At 53.4% G+C, this 20594-nt stretch overlaps 1 protein-coding gene across 5 annotated transcripts in view; it reads right to left on the reverse strand.

Annotated features, from left to right (window-relative positions):
• The window catches only part of SLC28A1 (solute carrier family 28 member 1), a 48682-nt gene that overhangs the window by 10830 nt on the left and 17258 nt on the right, over positions 1-20594 (reverse strand). For all 5 annotated transcript variants that reach the window (XM_070570820.1, XM_008512669.2, XM_070570849.1 and 2 more), the window contains exons 7-12: positions 20229-20370; positions 19455-19568; positions 18014-18091; positions 7116-7196; positions 5829-5909; positions 3174-3299 (exon numbers count right to left, since the gene is read on the reverse strand). In XM_070570820.1, the coding sequence (XP_070426921.1) occupies positions 3174-3299; positions 5829-5909; positions 7116-7196; positions 18014-18091; positions 19455-19568; positions 20229-20370 (622 nt within the window). The remainder of the gene's footprint in view (positions 1-3173; positions 3300-5828; positions 5910-7115; positions 7197-18013; positions 18092-19454; positions 19569-20228; positions 20371-20594) is intronic.

Raw genomic sequence — 20594 nt, forward strand, 5'->3', positions numbered from 1 at the left:
AAGGCAGGCCTGTCAGGTGCTTTTCCCCTGGGCCAGATGTGGGGTAGCTGGGGCTTCCATTCCAGGGGCTATGAATGGAGACCCAGGGCCACATGGTGATCCTGGTGGCCTTGGCACATTCTGTGGGGCTAAAGGGAAGGGGGTACCCAGGCCCCTTCAGTGGGGAGGCCCGATGACCTGGGGCTGGGCCTGGACTCTGACCTGAGAAAGGGAAGGAAAGGAGGCTGAGCTGCGAGGCAGATTGTGGAAAGGGGAGAGAGTTCCTCCAGTATTTTAGCGTTAAATAAGGCAGCCACGCTTCTGTGGTAGAAAGAACACCATTCATTTAACTGGCTGTGGGATCCAGAGCAAGGTTAAGACAGGGAAAGGCCCTAAGTCCCGAAAATATTATGGCGTCCTCTCCCCTAATACGCCACCGTGAAAAAAGTTTCAGGAACAGATCCGAGTCTCCATTTTCGAAATCTCAAATTCCTCCCCAAATCAGTGGGTGGGGGGGTAGGTGGGGGTGCCCCAGCTCTGATGGGCCCTTCCTGGGCCTTGGTGAGACAAGGTACAAACCAGATGGTCTGTACAGTTCTAGATGGGAGGGTGCCAGGCCAGAAGACAAAGCTCCCGAGCACAAGCGGCCTTCTAGAAGAGGCAGCCCCTCGGCCCGGCAGTCCTGTGGGTGTGTGGAGCTGAGCTTACTGGTGTGGCCAGGTGTCCTAGGGAAGGAGGGACTGAGGGACAGGTTGGCTTACCCCTTTGGCCACCCCCAAGGACAGAGATGAGAAAGACAGGTGGAATTTGGGACCAGGGAGGGGAGAGTGAGGGTCATTCCTTCGTCCCCCTGCCCATACATACACAGCATCAGGAGAGCCTGGGGGCAGTGAGAGGCGGGCCCTTGCTCACTCTCCAAATCGCACATGGACTGAGTGACAGCGCCCTGCATGGATGAACTGACCAAACCCAGCCCCTCACTGCTTAACGTTTGGGTTGTTCCTTGGTTTTTTTGCTATTGCAAATAATGTTAGAATTTTGCTTTTTTTTTTTTTCTTTGGAGGAAGATTAGCCCGGAGCTAACATCTCTACCCATCTTCCTCTATTTTATATGTGGGAAGCCTGCCACAGCATGGCTTGATAAGCAGCGGGCAAGTCCACACCCAGGATCTGAACTGGCGAACCCCAAGCTGCCGAAGCGGAATGTGCGAACTTAGCCGCTGCACCACTGGGCCGGCCCCTAATTTTGCATTTTTTGACCACTTGTGAAAATATTTCTGGTATCATAATGTTCCTAACTGGATCAAAGGGAAGGAATATTTTTAAATTGATAAATATTCTCCAAAAAGGTTACAGCAAATTCCACTCCCATCAAGAGTGAGTGCCCCATAGTCTTGCCATTTAGAGCACGTAAAATGCTGTCTTTCAGAAGAAACATGTTTATTGGTGTAATTTTTTTTTAAAGATTGGCACCTGAGCTAACAACGGTTGCCAATTTTTTTTTTATTCTTCTCCCCAAAACCCCCCAGTACATAGTTGTAGGTCCTTCTGGTTGTGCTGTGTGGGACGCTGCCTCAGCATGGCTTGATGAGCGGTGCCATGCCAGCTCCTGGGATCTGAACTGGTGAAACCCCGGGCCGCCAAAGCAGAGCATGCAAACTTAACCACTGGGCCACGGGGCCGGCCCCTATTGTTTTAATTTTTTTGACTATCAGTTAGCTTGAATATCTTTTTATAATTTACCAACTATTTTCTCCTGGTCAATCATTTAAACTTTAAAATTGTGACTTTCACCATACGGAAGTTTTTCACTTTTTTTAGTCAACTCTGTCAACCTTTTTCTTTATACGGTTCTCCCTCGGCATCCACAGGGGTCCCTAGATGCTCAAGTACCTTATATAAAATGTCATAGTACAATGAATACATTCGGCCCTCTGTATCCCGTTTCCATGGATTTCACATGTGTGGATTCAACCAATCACGGATTGAATTTTGGAGGAAAACTTGAGGATAAGCAGGGCCGACCTGCCCTTCTGGGTTTCACGTCAAGCTCAGAATTTTACAAGAAAAAGGCAAGTTGCAGAGAAGTATGGGTAGAACTACCTCATCTTTAGTAGAAAAGAAAGTATGTGCATTCAGGTATGTGTACTTAAATGACTATTTACACAGAAAGATCTGGAATGATGTTTTAAATCAGTGGTTCTCAAGCTGATCAGAATCATCTGGAAGGCTTGTTACACTACAAGATCCTGGCCCCATCCCCAGTGTTTCTGATTCAGCAGGTCTGGGGTGAGGACCAAGAATTTGCATTTCTAACAAGCTCCCAGGTGAACCTGCTGCCGGCTGGTCCTCGGACCACGGACCACACTTTGAGAACCACATTTCTATTCTAGTAACAGAAGTTGCCCGTGGGAAGTGGGGTTGAAGAAGGTTTTATTTATTTACTTTTGCTGTATTAACTTCTGCAAGGAGCAAGAATTTCCTTGATAGTTAAGAAAAGAATTAAGATCTTTAAAGACTTGCATGTGGAAGCATAAATAAGTGCAGAGTGTTTTACAAATGCCGAGCATTATCACCAGGCATTTCTTAGGGGACACATGTGAAGATTCATCTCTGCTTGCCATGCAGGAGCATTGTGTTTAAGGCCCAATGCACTCCTTGGAGTTTGACCTAGAAATGTATGGTGCTCAGAAAGCTGCACAAACAATAATTTAGGAGCAGAGGAAGGACTTGTGCCCAGAGAGGGTGTAGGGAAGGGGGTGGGGCAGAGAGTAGGACAACTCTCCAGAATGGCCTAGGTAAGGGACTGTGTGGGTAGGTTTTGGAGACAGACAGATCTAGGCTCACAGCCTGGCTTTGGGCATCTCACTTCCTCTCTGAGCCTCAATTTCCTCATCTGTAAAATGGGGATATTAAAATACCTAGTACTTTGCCTGGTACATAGCGAGTGCCCAGTAAGTAGCACCCTGGAAACCTTTGCCACCACCGGCCATGTGAGAAGCCGGGATTGTCCAGCCCACCTGGCTCACCTGGCTCAGGTGAGGCCTCTCCTCTCGCCCTCACGGCAGCCCAGTTTGGGACACAGCCCACAAGAGGAGACCCCAGGTGGCTCTGGCCAGGAGCTGCGTGGGGCTCCCACACACGCAGCTGTCAGGTTCTCAGTTTTCAGCAGGCAGAGGGACGGCTCTACGTACCCCAAAGGAGATGTAGGCGCCCAGTAGGCTGCCGGCGATGGTGGCGTAGCCTCCAGTCATGACAACATGGATTTCTGAGAGTGTCATGTCTGCCAGGTAGGGCCGGATCAGTAGAGGAGCCTCAGTCTGCAAAGGGAAAAGTGTCAGACGGCCCTGAGCTGGCCGGGCCTTCCAATCGGGGAGTGGGTGGGGCACGGCAAGTGCCAGGGAGCCCGGGAGAGGACAGCAGGACAGGTGGCGGCTGTGGTCTGGACAGGGCGGGGCCACCGTGACCCCCAGTGCTTCCTCTCGGCCTGATAACACTCCCCTGCGTCACGTGGCTGCTGTGTCCAGGTGCTCCGTGAAGCACCCAACGTGCGTTACTCTCCACCTTCCGAGAAAGAAGTGGAAAATCCCCGTTTTCCAGGAGAGCAAACAGGGGACCAGAGAGGTCTGCAGAATTACCTCTGTTCGTGCAAAGGGCCGGAAGCAGGCGTAACTCCAGGCCTGAGCTTGGAAGGAAGCAGGGGGGAACCAGAAGAAAGGAGCTGGGGCGTTAGGAGGTGTGCTCATTCAGGGCACCTGGGGAGGCCTGCAGCCAGGCAGTCATCCACTCAGTAAATAGTTACGAGCAGCTACTGTGTTCTAGACTGTTCTATAAAATAGGGACACCGGGTAAACAAGATAAAGTGCCTGCCCTCCAGGAGTTCATATCCTGGGAGCAGCGAGGGGAGGTGAAGGGAAGAAATGGACACTCCGCAAGGGACCCAGGAGATAAACAAGGTAATTTTAGCTGGCGATACAGGCTGCGCAGAGACGTGAGAGACTGCGTGGTGGTGAGAGGGTATTTGAAGTTGAGCAAGCAGCAAAGGCCACCCTACGGAGGCGACATCTGAGCTGAGATCTGAAGGAGCCAACTATTTGGTTTGGAAGCATGGCTTTCCAGGCAGAGTGGCCAGCAGGGGCCCTGGGCTGGCTCAGCAAGGGTGAGCACCCATAAGTGTGTCTACACTGAGCGGGTGTGTGGGAGCGTGGGTCAAGATGAAGGAGGAGGGCGGGAGGGCCAGCCAGGGTAAGGAGTGGACTTGTTTAAGTGACATGATCTGACATGGTTTTAGAGGGCCGCTCTGGCGCGTGTGTGAAGGACGCAGAGTCGGGCAGGAGTGGAACAGGGAGAGCAGGTCGGAGGTGATGGCAGTGTCCAGGCGGGAGACAAGGGTGGCTGGTAGCAAAGCAGAAGGGCAGCAGCGCGGGTATGGGTGTGACGGGGGCGGGGGCGGGGGAGGGCTGGCAGGACTTGCTGACCAACTGGATGCAGCTGGCAGCGGGGGAAGCAGAGGAGAGGATGCCTCCTTGATTTCTGTCCGAACAACCTCGTGGAAGGCACTACCATTCACTGAGGAGGGAAAGGCCTGGAGACATGCAGGTGTGTTGACGGAGGGAATCTAGGGTTCTACTTGCTCGCACCCAGCGTAGTAAATTTGGGATGCCCCTTAGCTATCCAAGTGGAGGTCAAGGGGGCAGGTGGATATGTCAGCCTGGAGTTTAGGGGAGAGGTGAGGGCTGCACAGTGGGACCTGGGAGACCTTTAAAGTCTTTAAGCCAAAGGGCTGCTGCCATCCCCCGGGGATGGAGCGTGGACAGAGAAGAGAAGAGGGCCCAGGCCCAGCAACGCTGAGGTTGAAATGATGCTGCCAATCCTTGAAGGCTCCCATCCCCTCCCCTTGGGGGAAATGAGGCAAAGACCCCGGGGTGTAGATCAATTTGTTGCCCAACAACGTGTCCAAACTTAATTTACCCTGGGAACTCTTCAAATCACCCAAAATCACATTCACCTAAAACTTGTATTTTCTCAGCAAAACCCATTGATCGCATTTGCAGCATTTTGTATAAAATAAATGCTTTTGTAGTTCAGTACCTTTTTCTCTTTTGCCTCATTTCGAACATCTTAAGGGATTTTGGACAATTTATCTGAGAACACATTTGTCTTAAAAAAAAATCTTTGAACTCGACACACTTGCACCATAGCAAAAATGATGCAAATATTCTCCAAAGTTTCCTAAACCGTCCAGTGAAATATGGCATAGTTCGGCTAGTAGATCTTATGGTGACTCAAACGTTGGGCAGTTGGGCCAAGATCCTGGAACAGCCCCCGGGAGTCTCACGCTCAGGAGGGTGGGGCCTTCTGAAAGGGACTCAGGGCTCGTAGTGCCTTCAGAGTCCCGTTTACTTTGGAAAATACATTTCCAGAAAGATGGAGGGAAAAGAAAAAAGACAAAATGATGTCATGGAAAGAACCCCAGCCAGGAAGGAGAAAACCTGGGTTCTGAGTCCTGGCTTATCTTGTGGGATCTGGGCAAGTCATTCCTACCCCAGAGCCCTGGTCTCCTCATGCCTAAAAGGAGAAAGTCAGACTCCATCTGGGGGATTTGTGGGTCTCTAAGTTGGTGAAGACAGCCTAGGCCTAGAGGGGTAGGAGGTGCCGGACTGATGCCAGATCCTCCTTGGCATGACCCAGGCAAAGAGCGCATCCCTGGGGCAGCAGCCTTTGGTGCCCCTGGGAGAAGGTTCAAACGGCTCTTCCTCTGGGGGAATCAGAGCTCCAGGGACCCAAGGTGCCCGCCCTCCTTGGAGATGCTGCTGATGAGCATGAGGGCAGGAGGCTGCCGTACCTACCTGGCTCACAAAGATGTTTCCAGCCACACTCAGGGTCTCGGTGGCCGTGGTGCCCATGGTGACCTGCATCAGCCAGGCGATCTAGGAGGAAGCAGGGTGCTCTTTGTGGGCTGGCATCAGCAAGCCCCAGTGTCAGAGGGTGTCAGGGGTGCGAGTACCTTACAACTCCCAACCCAGCTAGGACTCCTTCATCTACGTTTCCTCCAAATGTCCCTTCATCCTCTCCTTCCACACAGCCATTGACTGACAGGGGCTTACCATCCATGAGAAAAGGATTCCTTGGTCAAATATATTTGAGAATTGCTGCACACACACACACACCCCTTGGAGATTACTAATACATATTAACTTAGTAAAGGCTCTGAGAAGTCCTGCATGAAACTTATTTAAATTTGTTTAGCCTGGTGTCTAGCCTAGCTTCACAAAATCACTTAACCAGGGGATCCCTTTCCCTACTAGTTATTTAATAACCTGCTATGGAACTAGAGTGTTGTGAAAAAGGCTTTGGGTAACACTGAATTAGACAGTTCTTCCTTTCAACCAGCACAAAATCTGCTTCCCTGGGATTTCTCTCCCCTGCTGTTCCTGCCAGGCTGCCCTTTCCCTAATCTTTCTGCTCTAAGTATTTGGAGGCAGCTCTCCTACCCCTACCCTCCTCCACCCTGGCCTTCTCTGTTCCAGGCCCATTGTCCTCCTTCCTTCAGCCACTCCGTGGAGGGTATGGTGTCGGGTCCTTTCCCTTTCCTGCCGAGGGTTCAGTTTATAGCCCCTTGGTTGAACCCATTCTCCAGATTTGGGGATAACTGTCTCCCTCATGCCCTGCACTGTGTGCTCTTAACATGGCCATGGGTGGGTTTGCATTTCTGGCAGCCCCCTGAAGGTGCTGGTTTATTCTTGGCTCAATCAGCTAAAGCCTCAGCATCTTTTGCCAGGTCCAGCGTCACCCAGTGCTGCCTCCAGCACCCCGGTTTTGTGCAGCAGATTTTATGAGCATGAGCACAGGATTTGACATTTACACCAGCTAAGCCTGACCCGTGTGGCCCGCTGCTCCCGTCTCTTGAGAGCTTTTCTGTATCAATTATCTTTTCCCCTAGCACTTCTCCATGCAGCCTCAGTTCTGCAAACTTCCCTCCCACGAAGACCACACTGGATTTCGGTGCCATTTCTCCTTAGTATCACAGCAGGAGACTCTGTGACAGGATGTTTGGTTAGCGGTAGACTCAGAGGGTGTTGACCCTGGGAGCAGGTGACTCTGGGAGAGCCCAGCCACGGACGCTGGGAACTCACCTTCAGGATCACCCACTGCATGAGGCCCACGTAGTAGAGAACTGACATGATGCAGCTGAAGAAGACGATGATGGGCAGGACCTGCGGGAAAGGGCCCAGGCCCTGGGTCAGAGGAGGCAGGTCCAGGGCCCGGGGGACCCCAGACAGCCCACTCCATCCAGGGCCTTGCCGCTCAGAGGCCTGACAGGGCCAGGGACGATGCTCTGAATTCAGTGTATGAGATCACAAGGGTTCCACATGCGGGGCCTCTTCCGAGGCACTTCTGTCCCCTCTGTTCCCCTCTGAATATTGAGGGTCCACTCAGTCATCCCCCTCACGGATGAGGCCTGTGCTGCGGTAGAGAAGCAGGCCCTGAGCCCACCGCCTTCCATCACCTGCCCACCTCTCGGGGTGTGAGGGTAAAGGAGCCACGTAGGGCCTGGCACCGTGCACCGTGTCCATCCTCCGTGAGCTCAGTCTCCGGCCCAGGACTCTGCGTTAACCTCCCTCTTGTGCTTTAGCCTGAATTAGAGGCCCCTCGTCTTTCTAATGTTCTCCTTCCACTCGATGCCGACAAGCTCTGAAGCAGGCTCATGGTGGACCTGTGACCAGTGCTTCCTCCTGTCACCCTGTTTCCGGTGAGCAGCTTCTCCTAGCCTCATCAGTTCTTCCTTCAAAACTCCCCTCACGGACATGAACAGACATTTCTCCAAAGAAGATATACGGATGGCCAATAGGCACATGAAAAGATGCTCATCATCATTGATCGTCAGGGAAATGCAAATCAAAACTACACTAAGACATCACCTTACACCTGTTAGAATGGCAAAACTAACAAAACAAATAGTAACAAATGTTGGAGAGGTTATGGAGAAAAAGGAACCCTCATACACTACTGTGGGAATGCAAACTGGTACAGCCACTACGGAAAACAGTACGGAGATTTCTCAAAAAATTAAAAATAGAAATACCATATGATCCAGCCGTCCCACTACTGGATATCTATCCAAAGAACTTGAAATTAGCAATTCCAAAAGTCCCATGCACCCCTATGTTTGTTGCAGCATTATTCACAATAGCCAAGATGTGGAAGCAACCTAATTGACCATCAACCGATGATTGGATAAAGAAGATATGGTATATATATATACAATGGAATACTACTCAGCCATAAAGAAGAATAAAATCATCCCATTCACAACAACATGGATGGACTTTGATAAGGATATTATGTTAAGTGAAATAAGCCAGATAGAGAAAGACAATCTCTATATGACTCCACTCATAGGTGGAAGTTAAACGTGGACAAAGAACAGATTAGTGGTTACCAGGAGAAAGCGGGGGTGAGGGGTGGGCACAAAGGGTGAAGTAGTGCACCTACAACATGACTGATGGACAATAATGCACAACTGAAATTTCACAAGGTTGTAAACTATCATAATCTCAATAAAAAGTAAAAATAAAAAACAAAAAACTCCCTTCACATCTGTTCCTTCCTCTCCGGGGCCAACGGCCCCAGCCCAGTGCAGCCTCACTGCGGTCTGGTTTATCACAGCCAGGACTGGCCGCAACTTCATCGTCTCTCAGTGGAGGACCAGCCAAACAGCCCACGGTATCACCACACAGCGGCATGCTAAAAATCAGGAAGTGGGAATGAGCAAGGTTTCTGTGGGCAGAAGTGGAATGATTTCTAAGATAGGTTCTTAAATGAAAAAGGGGAGGTGTCGAACAGGGTGTATGCTGCACTGTTCTATGTGTGAAAGGGGGTGGGGGTCGCGCCTGCTCTGTGGGCAGGAATAGCGTTAGCAGGATATGCAGAGGACCTGTCTCAGCAGTTGCCTTGGGGACAGCACTGGGTGAATCGGGGGTCAGGGGTGGGAGGGAGACTGACTTTTTACCATATCCCATTTTGTCCTCTTGAAATATTTGCTCTATTCGTGTGTTATCTGTTCCAAACAGTTTTAAAATAATAAGCTATGCAGAATTGGTAACAACATGGGAGCATCCTTATGCTAAAATGTTAAGTGGGAAAATGGGACTATGAAAAGCACAGAGAGAAGGCTGGAAGGCCCAACACCTGAATAGTCAAAGCAGTTACTTCTGTGAGCGGGGGCCGTGGAAATTTTGTTTTCTTCTTTCTCTGTTTCCAATTCCTCATGTGCTCCTCTAATTTTCTGTGAAAGGTGGACACTTCCCCCAGGAGGGGAGCACGGCAGAGGGGAGATTTGGCGAAGCTCATCAGCTCTGTCGTGAGCTTGCCGGGTTTGGGATGCCTGTGGAACACGCAAGTGGAATGTCGAGTGGGCCGCTGGATGAAGGGGCAGGGGCTCCGAGGAAGGGTTTAGGACTTGTGCACAGAAGTGCAGAGGGAGGCCAGGGCAGGTGCAATCCCTTGAGGAAATTGCCCTGAGTGAGAAAAGCAGTGACTAAGGACAAGGTCCTGGGGTCAGCATCATTGAAGGGTGAGGGGGAAGAAGGGGCGCGTGGAGGGAACAGAGAGGAGACAGTCGGAGAGGTTGGAGGACGTCCAGGAGAGGGGTGTGATGGAAACTGAGGACAGCTTTTCAAGAAGGGATGGTCAGCTGTGCCAGATGCATGGAGAATTCTGGAAAGGTAAGGACTTAGATGAACCCTTAGCACCTAGCAGGGCTGCCTAGGTGAGAGCAGTGTCAGAGGAGGGGTAGGGACAGAGGTCGGGTGTCGACAAACCAAGGCAGGTGTGGGGCATGAGGAAGTGGAGGCAGCAGGGCCTGCCGCTCTGTGGGGAAGCTGGGCTGTGCGGAAGGAGGAGAGGACAGAGTGGAGAGGGGCAAGGGGTGGAGGCAGGGCTGCTTTCGTTTTTAAGAGGGGAGGGTCTTGAGCAATCACACTAAAGCTCCAGTTCACAATGAACCGGGATTACGGAATGGTCCCTGAGAAGGACAGAGCCCCAGCTCGCAGCTCCGCTGAGACGAGAAACCAGCCTGGCTGAGGCTGCCTTCCCTTTCCATGCCCAGAGGAATGAAGGCTGCGTGTCTGTCTGGACCTGCTCCACATGACGTCCATCACCAGCTTCGCTGCAGTGGGGGATGTCACCTGACAGGCAGCACAGGCACTGTCTGGAGAAACCCTTTTCCTGCCCGGTGACTCCCGCTTGCTGCCTGGTGCTGGACGCACCCCAGCATGAGGGGTGGTGACATAGTCTCCCTCCCTCAGAGTAAACGCAGAGGGAATCACACACTGTCTAGACTGGTTGTCCAATTTATCATAGAGGGGACTGCTCAGCCACCTGGCCAGGCTGCAGAGGTGGCCCAGGCCAGGAGGGAGACTGCCCGGGCGCCGGGACCCGACTGCAGAATTGAGACTTTCTCCTGGCAGCAGCTGAGAGACATCTTCTATCTTGAGATGGGGCTCTTTGGTGGGAGGGAAGCTGTATTTTGGATTAAGTGGGGACTGTCTAGGGAGGGAAGGTGAATGGAAGGGAAGAGAGGTGGCCTCCAATTTTCTAAAGTGGGATGTTGAATACTAAATAAGGTCCCTGAGGCCAATATGATCTCCCAGCCTGGGAAACACCCTTGGGGCCTGTAGTGTGTGAGATGGCAGAAGACAGGACAGGCAGCTCAAGACAGTGCTGCCACGGGCAGAGGGAGGGAAGTGCCATTAGTCCTACTATGTGTCTATTCTGCAGTCCTACTATGTGCCAGGTACCCAATGTGTGGTGACTCATGGCTCCTCAAAGCAACTGAGGTAGAGGCAACCATCTCCACTTCACAAATGGGGACACTGAGGCTGTGAGATGTTGATTACCTGCCCCAGGGTCACACAAAGAGACAGAGTACCTCCTGGCCACTAAGCAGGTTGCCAAAGGCCTGCCGTGACTCTGCGGCGGGCTGCCCTGGTGCCAGTCCCACAGCCTCATTTCTCCGTCTTCAAGGTCAGCATTCGCCCCTCCAAAGGAGAGCCCTAGCCCCCGTGCCGCTGCACCACGGAAGTCCTGACCACTGCTTTGTGGGAGCTCAGAGCGGGCTGGTCCTGCTAGTACCAGTGCTCCCCAGAGCTCAAAGGAGATGGAACTGCCAGCTCCTCCAGGATAGCAGTTCTCAGAGTGTGGTCCCTGGACCTGCAGCACCACCTGAGGGTTTGTTAGAATGGCACATTTGGAGCCCCACCCCCAGAGTTTTGGATTTAGTAGATCTGGGATGGGCCTGAGAATTTGACCTCTCCCGATGTTGCTGGTCTGGACCCCACACCCTGAGAACCACACCCTCTGTGTAAGCATCATCTCCCACCAGGAAGCAGGTCCTGAAGGTAGCACTAACCCCTAGCTCATGGCCCTGCTGCTTCCTCTCCCTGGAGGGGGCTGAGCTAGGGCTCCTGGCGACTTCCGGACGCTGTCTGGGCAAACTCCCACAGCCCCAGCCCATGAAGCCCAAGCCCTGCAGACAGAGCCTGTCACAGCCCCAGGCCACGATAAACCACACACCCCAAAGCTGGCAGGTTTCTCAGAAGTGGCTGCTGCCGTGCCCACCCCACCACCAGCACTACAGGAAAGCAGGAGAGGCTACTCCAAGGCCAGACAGACTGGACCTGCCTCCTGATTTCCTGCTCGCGCCAGCCCTTTGCCCAGAATGACCTCGCCACTCCGCCCCCTTATGCCACTCTCTGCCTGTCAACGTCACCTTCAGGGACCTGTGCAGATGCCACATTCTTCTAAGATCTCTCCTGGTTCAATGTCCCTCTCCCTCCTTTCGGGGCCCCCCACTGGTGTTCATTTACCTCCCATTCTGTCGCCTGAAAATTGTGCTCACTAGTGTTCCCAGGACTCCTTCATGACTAAATTTAATGGCACCTTTCAGTCCTTATTTGATCTTTTTTTTTTTTTTTTTGGCAAAATTTGGCACTGTTGACCACTGGGGATTGCATCAGGAGATGAAGACACTTTCCTTGACCTAGACTTTCCTCGGGGAGAACTGAGCAGCCCTGCTGAGGCTAGTGAGTGGCTGCGTGTTCCAGAGGCTGGAGTGATGGTGAAGGGATGAGTGGGTGTGTGTTCCCAGGTCAGCCAGACCCAGCAAGGATGTGGGAGCTTGTCGGGAGACGACCGTGTGGGTGGAAAGTCACTGGAAGGGAGATGGAGCCAAGGTGGAATGACTAATCAGGACGATACAGCCAAGAGGCGGCAGCCACGTCGGCTGTGCTGGCCTCCAGGCTAGAGTGGGTGGAGGGCTGAAGAAGCCCCAGGCAGAGAATCCACTTCCTGGAGAAGGGATGAGCTGGCCTGCGGCCCAGCAGGAAGCAGCTTGGATTCTGAAAATCTAAGTGAGCTCAGAGGAGACTTCCCCCGGCTGACCCGGGCCAGAGGCCTTGGGCTGGGTACACAAGATTCATGGAAAGAGCGAAAAGAAAGCTCCTGAGTCTTCTATCCGACTCAGCACCGACAAAGCCCCCTTCACCTTGAAGACAAGTCCCAAGCTTGGCAAGTGTGCGTGTGCATGAGTGCGTGTACGTGTGTGCGTGTGTGCATGTGAGATGCAGTGGGGTGGGCGGTGAATGAAATTCTGTGGTTAGTGAGTCTTGTGAGAAAGGGAATCCCGTAGCCGTGGGGCATCTGTCCCTTTTTTTTTTTTTCCCCCTAAATATCTCTGGCCTGATGTTCAATCTGTTTGTTTTTTTTTTTTTTTTAAGGATTGGCACCTGGGCTAACAACTGTTGCCAATCTTCCTTTTTTTTTTTCTGCTTTATCTCCCCAAACCCACCCTGTACACAGCTGTATATCTTAGTTGCAGGTCCTTCTAGTTGTGGGATGTGGGACACCACCTCAACGTGGCCTGACGAGCAGTGCCATGTCCGCGCCCAGGATCCGAACCCTGGGCCGCCACGGCGGAGCGCACGAACTTAACCTCTCGGCCACGGAGCCGGCCCCGGGACATCTGTCTTCAGTCCTCCCTCATCTGGCCTGTCCTTGCTAAGCAGGCTGCTGGCGTTTGCCCAGAGGGCAGGGCCTCCCAGGGGCCAGGAAATGGTTAGTGTTGGACGGGAAATGCTGAGGGTGGTTAATGAGAAACCCACCTCCCTTGTCGATTCTCTTGACTGAAGATCCAGTCTCAAAGTCTCTGGCAACCATGAATACCTTTCCAATGTATCATTATTGTTATTAGGGATGCTTTTTATATTTGAAAGGGAGGCACGATGTCATTCACTTCTACTTACAGTATAAGGAAGTAAATATCCCTTGAATGGAAGTCCAACTAGCCGGTTCCAGGCCCGGCTCTGCCCTTACTCACTGGGCGACCATGGCCAGGTCACTGGTCCTCTCTGGGGCTTGGTGTGACCACGCGTAATATAAAGGGGAGGCCGAGAGAGGGCTGAGCTCCCTCCCAGCACTAATGGTCTATGAATCCGTGGTTCTAAAGGGCGATTCGGGGAGAGGTGCGAGCAGCAGGTGTGTGCGCATTCCTCTGGAAAGGGTGGAAGGGTGCGAGGACACGGAGCTGACACTGGTGAGGGGTGGACCCAGCAGCAGCCAGAGGATACTTCAGTGCTGGGGTGGGAGAGAGTCGGTGGGTGTCCTGTTGGATAGGCCCAGCTTGGCCTACCCAGCACACCTTCCTTCCTTCTTTTGGTAACAAGGCATTGATTTCCCTTTGGAAAACCACTCTCAGCCCGTGGGCTCCAGGTTTGGCCAACCAAAGCCATGTGTCCTCCTTGGCTACAGTTCAGGGATGGGCATATGCTCCAAGCCAGGCCAAGAACGGCCCACTCCTGGGATTCCTGCTGGAGCTAGTGGAAAACAGGCTTGCTCTCATTCTCTCTCTCTCTCCCAACTGAGGCTGCCAGGTTGGTTGGATATAAGCCTGGTACAGCTTTGCCACCGCCTCAAGAGAGCCTGCCCAAGACTAAGACTAAAGCCAACACTGAGAACACAGAACCTGGACATAAGCAAGGCAGATCCCAGGTGATCCTGAGACCCTGGGTCCAGCAGGGACTGAAGCCCCTGGATTGCTCAGTTATAGGAATTAAATTTTTTTTTTTTTTTTGCTTCAGTCAGTTTGAGTTGTGTTTCTGTCACTTACAACTGACTCAGGAGCTAAGCACCCTGGACAGCCTGGGCCCCCAAATGTGGCCCCCTGTTACGGCAGGGAGGGACTATAGATCAAAGGGCCCGTGTCATTGCTGTTTCTCCCAGGCAGGTATGCTCTCTGTCACTGGGCCCTGCTCCTACACTAGACCACAAATACCCATTTGGAACTCAAGGGCATCCTGAAAATGTAGCTAATTGCGGGTCCTACAGGAGCCGTCCGCCTTGTTTTCTGTGCTGGGGGGTTAACGGTACCCGTCTCTCCTAGGAAATGCTCTTTCAAATGATGAGTTTCTGAGGGTGGCTTCCACTCAACCAGAGCACCCCCCCTCCCCCAACGCTTGAGGGGTGAGCACGAGACCCCAGTCACTCCAGTTGCAGTATCCCATGCCCTGACCTTGGCAATTGGTCCAAGAATGGTCACATGACCCAAGGCAGACCAATCCGAACCTGGCCCAGGATTTCTCTAACTTGGGTTGGCAGAAAAGAGTTTCCTCCATTCTCAGTACTATTCTATAAGGACGAGCATCTGATGTTGCTGGGGCCAGGGGAAGATCTGGTCTGAGAGAATGAAGCTGACACCCTGGGATAAGCTGAGATGAGAGACCGAGGGCCGTGAGCCTGGCAGCTGGGGGGCCCTGGTTCCAGCCTGCACCAGCTCTGCTCTCTGGTTTGTGAGCAAGAAACAGCCTTCTCTCTTTCCTCCTTCCTTTTAAAGCAAGTTTCACCTGGGTTCCCATCACTTGCAACCAAATAGTCCTAAAGAATATGATTTTCTTCTAAACCAGGGGAAAAATAAACATCTAGGGTCTAGGGCCCCTTTGTCACTACTGCCTACCAACGAAACAGCTCTGACGTCAAGGCACAGAAGCTAATAAGCGAGAGCTTTGGACCTGGGTTCCAATCCTGCCTCCAACACTTACCGGCTATGTGACCTTGTGCAAGCAACAACTGCTCTGAGCCTCGGTATCCTCGTCCATAAAAAGGGGAACGGGACAGTATTTTCCCCGTAGAGTTGCTGTGAGGCCGAAATGAGTGCCTGGCACATAGTCCTTGCTCCAGAACTAGCAGCTGTTATTACGATTCCCTCCCCCTCCCTGTCTCCCTAAGCTTTTCTTCTCTGTTCCACCAAGATCTCAGATCTAGAGTGGGACAAAATTGTTTCCAGTGCCCTGAATCCTGCTGCAAAGCCTGTGTGGAGCGCCTGGCTCTTGAGGGGTGGGAAGCTCTGGCCCCCGCTGGGGAGCTTTGGAGAGAGAATTCCTTAGCCCTGGGCTTGAGCCAAAGAGAAGTCTGCTCAGGACCTCACAGTCATGGGAATGGTGGCCCTGCCAGGGAGAGGCTGGCTGTATGGGAGCCCAACCCAGAGCCAGGAGCTCACGGAGCCAGGCCTTCCCCGCAGGCACAGAGGGGCTTCCCATGTGCACAGAAGAACTATCATTTATTCACTTCACTCATTCAGCACAGAGCAATGTACCGGGTACCAGGTGGGGCTTTGTAGGACTCAAGGTCAGTTAAGGGACACAAGGATGAGTGAGACCCAGGCCTGGCCTGCAGATAACTAAATGCAAACACAATGGCAACATGTGGAATCAAGTGGTGAACTTCATGGAGGCTATGTCTCAGCCCTCCCCCAACCTCCATTCCCCACGTTGACCTCTCTTCTGGACTGTGGCAGCCTGATGGCCCCGGGTCACCACTTGGGTGTCAGGCAGACTCCTCATGGGTCCCCTATTCCTAGCCTCCGGGCTACAACCCTTCCTACCCACTATTGACATGACAATTGTCCCAAAGCTCCGATCAAGTCCCTCCCTGCTCACAAATCTTCAATAGCTCCCCATTTCGTTGGGACAAAACCCAGATGCCTCAGCCTGGCATTTAAGGTCCTTCAAGATACAGCCCCACCAAACCCACGCTTCCCCTCAAATAACTCACGTGCCTGCCCCTGAGACGCCCCAGCCCTTGCTCACCTCCCTTCTTCTGCCCATGCTGTGTCCTCTTCCTGTCTATCTCCGTGCATCCAAGCCTTTCCTGTCCTGAAGCTGCACGTCCAGTGCCACCCCCTCAACGAGTCACCCTCCTAGTCCCTGGTTTAAACAACCTCTCCCTCCACGACTCCCCAGCCACTTTCCTTTGTGCCAATTGCACTTGACCCCGGCTGCCCGGGGAGGCCGAACAGCAGGGTGTCTTGTGTTTGTCTTATAAAAGCGTGAGAAGCTGCCGGCCACCATTCCTCTGTCTGGGTAGACAAGAGAAATCACCCCAGAGCGGGTCTTCATGGCTCAGCCCTGAAACCTTAGGTGGCCCCTCTTTGGAAATGCAAATGTGGAGGGAGAAGCACCCGCCTTGCCTTAAGGGAATGGTGTTGGGGGACGTTCGTTCGGAGGGGGCGACAGAGGCTGCCCCTCCCGGTCCCCACCCCCACCCCGCCCCGCCCTGCAGAGAACTGTCTCAGAAACCTGATGGACAAATTTGTCCTGGGGTACAGAAGACTCCTGCAAGGACAGGAACCTGGTCCCCTCCCCCTTTCCTCCTAGGACTAGAACCCCTTGGACGGAGTGGACACTTTCCAGAGAGTTGCTGGCACAAACAGACGCCAAGGCTCCAAGAGGACCTCACCACGAGTCAGGGGCAGGGGTGAGCAGGAGTGTCTGGACTCATGACCTGGCTTAACACCGGGCCAGAAGTTCACAGCCCAGCACATGGCTCAGGCCGGAAGCCTTCAGTCTCCGGCCGGAAGCCTTCAGTCTCTGGCAGCCCCAGCAGTGGGGGGAGGCTCTGGGAACAATGGATGGGAAAATGACAAAAGCAGAAACCTCCAGAACCTACGCATAAAGCCCATGCAGCAGTCCCACCACGACAGTGGTCCACGACACTCTGGAGTGGGCGGCACTGATTTCCATCCGTGGTGCTGTGGCAACAGTTGCAGAAATCTGGGACCAGCTAATGGGAGGGCGGGGCCCCAAGTCTCTCTCCACCCGGCATTTGGAAGTGGAGCTGAAGCTGGAGCCGGCTTCAGGTCCCTAGACAGTTTGGGGGGGAGGCAGGCAGAGGAGAGCCAGAGTTCTTACTCGAGGAGGCATTTAGGTGCTTGGGCAGCTGACTGGAGAAAGAAGACATACGGCCACAGCTCCACTCAGAGCTGTGAAGCGGCCACACCACTGCATGCTCAGCACAGGCTGCCCTATTTCACGTTAGGGCGGGGGCTCTACCAATACACAATAAGGTCTTTCAGTCTTTACCTCAGTTTCCCCCATAATATTTTGCACTGCAGTAGATGCACAATAAATTTTTGCTGGAAGGAAGGGACGAGAGAGGGAGGGAGGGACTGTGGGTCTAGGCGGGTCCAGAGGAGGGAGCTGTAGCTGGCAGCCGGACTCATGAGGGCAGGCTTCCTGTCAAAGGCCGCCTGTGAGCAGCCTTGAAGGAGGAGCACACCGAGAGGACCATTTGAGCCTGAGGGTTCCTGGAAACTGTCCTTTACAGGTCCAGGGGCCCTGTAGCTGTCGGGGGGCTAAGGTGGCACCAAACACAATCCCCATGCCCCTACCCTCTCTTTTTGTCCTCAGCCTCCCAGCAATTCTGCCATTTGGGTATTCATCTTTAAGGAAAAGAATGCAGATATACCTTAGTTTTGCAAATTTTACAAAATGTAGTGAAAACATATCACCAGGTGAGCACTTTGCCGTGGCCCCTTCCCAGGACCCGAGGCTTAAACCTCATCAGCTGCAGTACCCGGCTCTACCTGCAGGAGCCCTCCCCTCCACCGGGGCCTGGCCCGGCACGGCTTGCCCAGACTCCACTAGCTGGAGGTGCTGGGCAGCGGCTGCTAAAGGCCTCGTGGGCCAAGAGTTGAGCTGACCTGAAAGGCGAAGACATCCTTGACGAGAGTGTCCCCAAACACGAAGCTGGAGCCGGCCTCGGTGTAGCGCAGGAAGATCTGAAAGGAGAAAACAGATGGAACGATACCCAGCTTGAGGCCAGGGAGGGAAGAGGGCAGAAACTGGCCGGAGAACCAGGCTGGGGTGAGCTGGGGGGGCCTCACCTGCTCCGTGGGCCTTCCCAGCAGCCCAGTGGGGAGAGAGGGACACCGAGGCCACAAGCCTTCCTGGACCCGGCTGGGTTGGCCCAAGGATGGGGTCCCCCAGGCCCTGGGCCTTATCAGAGGCTGGGGTACCACCTGGCAACATGCGCTGTTAAAGCCACATTCACAGGCGAATGCTCCTTCGTAGCACATTCTCCAGAAGAGACATCTTTTCAATAAATTTTAAAGAAATACTCTGAGATGAGAGTTGTTTGGACAATAAACAAGCGACAATGGAGGAAGCAAGACTGTGAGACACATGGAGGAGGCGGGCAAAGGGGAAGCATTTTGTGCCTGCCCACTCCCCTCCCATCCAGTGACACAGGCCCCATCCTGTCCCCATCTCAGGCTCATGTCCTTGGTGTTCGAATCTGGCCACACTTCTACAGGAGACCTGTGTTTAGGTCCTGAAGTTGCACCGTGACTTCAGGACAAGTCACTTCTCTTATCCAGGCCTCCATGTTCCCATCTATAAAATGGGGCATGACCAGAGCAGCAACTCTGTCTTCCTCTGCCACACCCACGCAGATGCCCGTGGCACGGCCAGCGGGCGTGCACAGAGCCTGGACACGCAGGATTTCCACTCCCCCGCCCCCCGAGCTCTCCTTCCAGAGAGCATGTGGAAATGAGAGATGGTGAGAGGGGGTGAGTACAGGAGGCAACTGCATCCTCGATAACTCCTGTTTTAAAAAGTAAATCATGATGGTTGCACAACAATGTGAATGACCTTAATGACACTTAAAAATGGATCAAATGGCAAATTTTGTGTTATGTGTGTTTATCCCAACAAAGAAGATGGAATTTAAAAAGTATAACTTCAACAAATTGAACATTATTTTTAAACACACACACACAAAGTAAATCTCTTACAATTTTTTTGCACTTTTAACTCTCACAAGTTCTACACCGCTGATGACGGCTGAGGGCCGCAGGCTGCGGTGCCCAGGGACCCTGAGAACCCCCTTGTTCTGAGATCTCTTCCACTTCAGCCTCAGCCTCTGAAGGGACTGCTCTGTCTGGGCGGGTGGCACCAGGCCCAGGGGAAGTAGCCACAGCATCGCCCAGCCCCCACCTGGTCTGGGGCCCCAGTACACACCCACCATCCTGGTCCCAATACCTTTCTATGGCTTTATCACCCACCTCCCCCCAAACCGAGTGTCCTCTCCTCTAGTCCCTGGCAACCCAAGATGCCCTGGGCAGTATGGCCCCACGTACACACCTGGATCTGGTCGCCCAGCCACTGGAACGCAGTAAATCCTGGTTCTGTTCTAATGACGAAGAGTCCTAGTATGAATTGTAGCCCAAGGCCCCAGGACACGGCCCGCCAGGACACCTGCCACCCAATAGAAAGGTCCTGGTGAGTTCCTCTCCTTGGGGGACCCACAGGGAACAGGTAGGGTGAGGACACGGGGCACGGGCTCCTGAGGAGTTGCGAGAGCTTTGGCCTGTCTGTAGGATGGGGGCTGGACCCAGCCCGAGCTCTGGGACTGTCGCCAATGGTCACATTCTCCTGGGTTCAGTATAGGCCACACTCTCGGCAGCAATGGGCCTGGGAGAGTGGGCAGGGCTGGGACAAGGTCTAACCAAGGACCCACGTGAGACTCGACCAGCCTTGGTGTGCCAGGGCACTTGGTCCCCGTCACCACTAGGTTGACAGAACTGGAATGGTGGCCTCAGGTCTGGCCTCAGGGTAACCTCTGTCTGCCTGGACCCTCCGTCTTTCCTCCTCCCTGACCCCCTCTCCCTTGATGGCCGCCCCCCCAGCAAAGGGGAGCTGGCCTCCTACGGGCTGCTGCTGCCTCTCAGCATTTTGTGGTTCTTTAGCTGTGGTCCCCATATTCAGGACCTCCGGGAGCTTGGTTGGAGCCTGGGGGCAGGTGTTAACCACACTGTGGAACAGGGATGGGTCCTGATGTCAGGGGATGGATGGATGCCAAGGAGACAGAGAGAGATGAGGGACTGAGGCCCACTGGGCCTGACAACCAACACTCACTGCACGGTGATGCTTGGAGCAGGCGAAGAGGAGGCCGATGAACACACAGATTCCTGCAAAGGACACCAGCTGCTCCGGCCGCCGGGAGGTGTCCAGAGCCAGCCACAGGACCAGGCCCAGGAAAGCAGCGAGGGCTAGACCCCTGCAGGGGAAAAGCAGAAGGCCATCACCTCAGCATCTCCCCCACCCACACACAATAGCACCCAGGGCCCCAGGGAAGAGGTGCTCAGGGCTGATGGGAGGAGAGAGAGCTGTGTGACCTGGGGCAGACCATCCAGCCTCTCTGAGTCTAGTTTCCTCATTGGGAAAATAAAGCCAAAGACCTCTCATTTCTCAAGGTCATGGAGAGGACTAAAGAAGAGAATG

This window comes from Equus przewalskii, chromosome 1, assembly GCF_037783145.1.
Source record: "Equus przewalskii isolate Varuska chromosome 1, EquPr2, whole genome shotgun sequence".
Taxonomy (NCBI): Eukaryota; Metazoa; Chordata; class Mammalia; order Perissodactyla; family Equidae; genus Equus; species Equus przewalskii.